Below are 5,115 nucleotides of genomic sequence, written 5' to 3'. Positions count from 1 at the left end.
GGTTAATATCTACGAGTGCTGGGGCTGGTGGTGGCTCCTCAGGACCAGGACGTTGCAAGACCCAGAGCACGTTCCCAAAGAGCTGCAGGAGGTCTGGATCCCCCTCTTCCTCTTCCTCTTCCTCTCGCCCGGACGCCCGGTGAGTCCCTGTTCCGGCGCACCTCAAATCGCCGGGTTTCACCTCAAAAATCGGGGCCGGCGAGGGGGGCAATTAGCGTTGCAATTAATCGCGCCGCGCCGGGCGGTTAATTGCGATTTATGGCGAGAATGGCTTAATTTCAGCCCCCTCCCCCCCCACCCCGATAATTGCCATCGCCGCGATTCGCCGCGTCGACCCCTCGCGGTCATTGCAATTCACCTAATTAGTGGCGGTTAATTGCATTAAATGCAGAATTAATTGCAGTTGTTTCGTGGCAGCTCTAAAGCTCGTTGCAATAATTGCAATTTGCTGCGCCGACCCCTTGGTTGACCCCTTAATTGGAACCCATCCGATGGCGAGCGATTAATTGCAATTGGGGCGCCTTGAACTCGTGGCGCTCATTTGCAATTTGCTGCGTCCACCCGTGGCCTTAATTGCGATCCGCGGAGTTAATTGCCACCCGGAGAATTAACGGCGACCGGTTGCGATGGCGGCGCCCATTGCGAGTCTTAAAACACGTCGCGACCGCTTCGGCTTCGCTGTGTCGGCCCGTGGCGTTAATCGCAAACCCCTCAAATTAATCGCAACCCCCTCAAATTAATTGCAAACCCCTCAAATTACATTGCAAACCCCTCAAATTAACGGCGATTAATTGGATTAATTGCAGCTCACGGCACCCGGAACCCCTCATCGCATCGGAGGTGGCGGTGGAGACGGGTCGGCAATTAATTCCTCGTCGACGGAACCAACCGTTGAGACCCAAGTGCGACCCACCCAATTAACAGCCCCGGGGTGGGGGGAGCTAATTAAGGGGAGGGGTCCAGGATGCCGAAGGGGCCACGGCAGCGCCCGGCGGAGCGGTACCGCCTGAAGTACAGCCGTCTGCGGCGGGCGGCACGGGCCCTGGTCTTCGAGAATGGTGCCCTCTGCGATGAGGTGGCCCGTCTGGAGGCCAAGTGCCTGCGGGCGCGGGACGAGCGCCGCTTCCTCCTCACCCGTCTTCTCCAGCTGCGGGCCATGGCCGGCCCCGAGGAGGTCCCCGGGGAGGTGACCGGCCGCCGGCCCCGTCGCCGAGATGGAGGGAAAGACGGCGGGCGGTCAACTGGAGGGTCAAGAGATGGGTCGAGGCCAATGGGGTCCAGAGATGGAGCGCGGGCCACGGGGCCAAGAGATGGACCAAGGGATGAGTTGAGGCCAACAGGGCCAAGAGACGGACCAAGGGACGAGGCGAGGACAACGGGCTCAAGGCCTGTGGGGTCGAGGGACGGGGCGAGGCCAACGGGGTCCAGAGATGGGCCAAGAGATGGTGGCCACGGAGACGGGTCCCGGTCCAATGGGCTGAGGGACGGGTCAAGAGACGGTTCGCGGACAATGGGGCCAAGAGACGAGTCCAGAGACGGGCTGAGGCCAACGGGGCCTCGGGATGACCTGAGGCCCAACGGGCCCAGAGGTGGCCCCAAGCTGGACATGCCGCCGGCCACCATCTTGATGCCACCGGAGGACACCCCCAGCCCAGCTGGGCCACCGGCCGCCATCTTGAGGACACCCCCCCGTCGGCGCGGCGGGGCCTTGACCTTGCCCTTGGTGTTGGGCCCCTTGACGGTGCACAGCCTGGGTGTGGGTGGTGTGGGGCCGGGGGCCATCTTGCCCTTGGGCTTCCGTAGCACCCGCCTCTTCGCCAGCACCCGCCGGCCGGCCCGGCGCTGCCTCTACACGTGCCGGATCGTGGCCGGTCCCCGCTGCGAGATCGTGGCCGAGGACGACCCCGGGAGGGTGCTGGTGGGCCCCACGCCCGACGTCTGCCATGGCCGCCTCCTCCAAGCCCTGGGGGAGGCCGGGGGGAGGCCCCGGGCGATGCCACCGGCCCCCGGGGCCGGCGACGACTTCTTCGGCCTCAGCCACCCCACAGTCCGGCAGCTCCTCCAGGGGGAGGCTGGGGCCTTCCTCCACCCCGAGGATGAGGAGGAGGAAGAGGAGGAAGAAGAGGACGACGACGACGATGATGAGGACGACGATGAGGAGGAGGAGGAAGAAGGGGCTGCCCCAACCTTCGCCTACGCCGACATCTTCCTCGGCAGCCCCACCGGCTCCGATGAGTGACCCCACACAGACACAACCCCCTGGTCCCCCAAATAAATGACCCCACCTTCTGCTGCCGCCATCTTTGTTTGGGACATGGGGGGCGACCTCACCCCAGGACTCCCTGCTCCTGAAGCTCCTTGGGTTGGTGGTCTCCCATGAAGGAGGTGGAGCCATGGTCAAAACGGGGGTTTATTGTCATCGAGGGGACAAAATATAGGGGGGGGGGGGGGGGGGGGGACATGATCCCCCCCAATTGGGGGGGGACCCCTCGTGTCCCAGTGACCACAGGGATGGCTGGGGACCAAGATGGGCTGAGCTCATGGCCCCACCCGGCTCCCCCTTTCCAAATAACACCACCCCCCCCCCCCCCCCATGTCCTATTGGATGTTGTGGTAGAGGCGGACGATGTCGGGGCAGTCGCCCAGGGCCTGGAGGAGACGTTCCGCCTGCTCCCGCGTCCCCTCCGGCAACGTCACCCGGTCCCGGGGCAAGTACTCGATGGCGGCCGAGAGCGGGCGCAGCCCCGAGGCCTCCAGACGCTCCCGCACGGTCCTCAGGGCCGAGGTCTCGCAGATGAACTGTGGGGAAGGGCCAAAGGTGGTTGGGAATGGTCAAGAGAATGGCCAAAGGTAGTTGGAGGTGGTCAAGAGCCACTGAGGATGGACCAGAGATGGTGAAGAGCCATCAAGGATGGGACCAGGAACGGCCAAGGGTGGTTGGGGATGGTGAAGAGCCATTGAGGATGGATCAGAGATGGTCAAGGGTGGTTGGGGATGGTCAAGAGCCATTGAGGATGGTCCAGAGATGGCCAAGGGTGGTTGGGGATGGTCAAGAGCCATTGAGGATGGTCCAGAGATGGCCAAGGGTGGTTGGGGATGGTCAAGAGCCATTGAGGATGGTCCAGAGATGGCCAAGGGTGGTTGGGGATGGTCAAGAGCCATTGAGGATGGTCCAGAGATGGCCAAGGGTGGTTGGGGATGGTCAAGAGCCATTGAGGATGGTCCAGAGATGGCCAAGGGTGGTTGGGGATGGTCAAGAGCCATTGAGGATGGTCCAGAGATGGCCAAGGGTGGTTGGGGATGGCCGAAGGACGGCTGAGAGTGGCCAGGGACAGTCAGGGGCAACCAATGGTGGTCGCAAATGGTCTTGGATGGTCAGACATGGCTACCAGTGGTCAGGGAGTGGCCAAGACTCATTGGGGACAACCAACTGTGCCCCTGGATGGCCTGAAATATCCAAGAGGGGTTGGGGACAACCAACGGTGATTGCAGATGGTCAGAAACGGCGCACGGTGGCCATGGAACAGCACCAAGAGTGCTCCAAACTCAACGTCCACTGTCCCACCACCCTCCTCACCCACCTTCAGCGCCGGCTCCTCCTCTTCCTCCTCATCCTCGTCCGGGCAGACGTCCTGGGCCCCGGCCTCCACCGCTGCCTCCAGCGCGGCCTCCAGGGAGACGGGGTGGCCCTGAAGGTCCCGTGGCCCCACGCGCACCACCCCCTTCTGCTCGAAGCCGTGGCGTGACCCCTCGGCCATGGTCCCCCTGCAGGAACCCGCGACTCCACTCAGCCCCAGACGTGGGGGTCCCCAGGGTGTCCCCCCCAAACCCCAGGACTGACCCATTGCGGGTGAGGATGAGGCGGACATCTTGCTGGCTGCGCCGGGGGTTGTCGGTGAGGACCTCCAGGAGAAGAGCCGAGCCACCGGGGCCACGGGCTTCGTAGAGGAGCCGGGACGCTGCTGCCGCTGATCTCTCCTGGAGCAGGGAGGGGGTGGTCCTCAGGGATCCCCCCCTCACCCCCCAAAAGTTGGAGGGCTCGATCCCCCCTGTCCTACCACCACCACCCCAAAATCTACCTACCGCACCACGGATGGCTGCCTCGATGGAGGCCTTGGGCATGTTCTTGGCCCGGCACTGCTCCACCACGTTGGCCAACTGGGTGTTGAGCGCTGGGTCCGGGCCCCCCTCTGTGGGGAAAAAAAGGGGGTGCAGGTGGGATCAGGGGGGGTGGGGAAACCCTTCCCAAATCTCAGAGGATCTGGGGTGTGTGTGGGGGGCATCCTAGGGGAGCTGGAAGGATCTAAAGGGTGTCTGAGATCGTGGAGAACCCCAAGAGATCCTGGTGAACGTGGGGCTGAGGGGACCTGGGGGTGGAGAGATCCTGGAGGGTGTCTGGTGGGGTTGAGGGACCTCCAGGATCCTGGCGGAGGGGATCTGCTGGGCTGCACGATCCTGGGGGGCACCAGGGATGAGACAACCCTCCAGAGGGACCCAGGGTGGGGGAGATCTGAGAAGACCCACCTGGGATCCCACCAGCCCTAGAGGACCCCCACAAGGATTCCACCAAGGCTAGAAGACCCGATGGGGTCCCCCCAACCTTTGAAGAGCCGAGGGGGTCCTACTTGACTTGAGGGGGTCCCACAAGCTTGGGAACACACGATGGGGTCCCTGGAAGAGCCAAGGGGGTCCCACCTACCCTGGAAGACCTGATGGGCCCCCATTAACCCCGGAAGAACTGATGGGGTCCCACCATCCTTAGAAGACCTTACAGAGCCCCATTAACGCTGGAAGAACCGATGGGGTCCCACCAACCCTGGACGAACCGATGGGGTCCCACCAACCCTGGAAGAACCGATGGGGTCCCACCATCCTTAGAAGACCTTACAGAGCCCCATTAACCCTGGAAGAACCAATGGGGTCCCACCTAACCTGGAAGAACCGATGGGGTCCCACCAACCCTGGAAGAACCGATGGGGTCCCACCCCCCCAGGGACCCCCGTGGTGGGGGTGGGTGTCGGGGGGTCCCTACCGCGGGCGGCCGTGCGCAGCATCATGCCGAGGCGCTGGAAGAGGCGGCTGCGGGCGGCGTCGCGCGGACCCTTGACGTTCTTC

General features: G+C 63.6%; 2 protein-coding genes across 2 annotated transcripts; one reads left to right on the top strand and one right to left on the bottom strand.

The window, feature by feature from the left end:
* The first annotated feature begins 98 nt into the window (after positions 1-98).
* TBRG1 (transforming growth factor beta regulator 1) lies at positions 99-2,289 on the top strand. Its single transcript, XM_014961490.1, has 2 exons — positions 99-139; positions 807-2,289. Exon 2 carries the CDS (start codon positions 965-967, stop codon positions 2,237-2,239), a length of 1,275 nt encoding a protein of 424 aa, XP_014816976.1. The 5' UTR covers positions 99-139; positions 807-964; the 3' UTR covers positions 2,240-2,289.
* A 288-nt stretch (positions 2,290-2,577) lies between these two features.
* LOC106899605 (translational activator of cytochrome c oxidase 1) lies at positions 2,578-5,111 on the bottom strand (the record flags this gene model as incomplete). The annotated part of the gene is made up of 5 exons (XM_014961488.1): positions 2,578-2,799; positions 3,582-3,765; positions 3,842-3,978; positions 4,084-4,190; positions 5,033-5,111. Coding segments are annotated over 5 exons (708 nt in total), but the record flags the coding sequence as incomplete, so codon positions are not given.
* Between the last annotated feature and the right edge of the window lie 4 nt (positions 5,112-5,115).

The sequence above is a fragment of the Calidris pugnax genome, unplaced genomic scaffold, assembly GCF_001431845.1.
Source record: "Calidris pugnax isolate Ruff unplaced genomic scaffold, ASM143184v1 scaffold742, whole genome shotgun sequence".
Lineage (NCBI taxonomy): Eukaryota > Metazoa > Chordata > Aves > Charadriiformes > Scolopacidae > Calidris > Calidris pugnax.
Note: the sequence above shows the minus strand (reverse complement) of the source record. Positions and strands in the feature narration are given on the sequence as shown.

Bases quoted from the DNA above. Each gene is read 5' to 3' on its own strand.
- TBRG1 (XM_014961490.1), top strand. From the start codon at position 965: ATGCCGAAGGGGCCACGGCAGCGCCCGGCGGAGCGGTACCGCCTGAAG.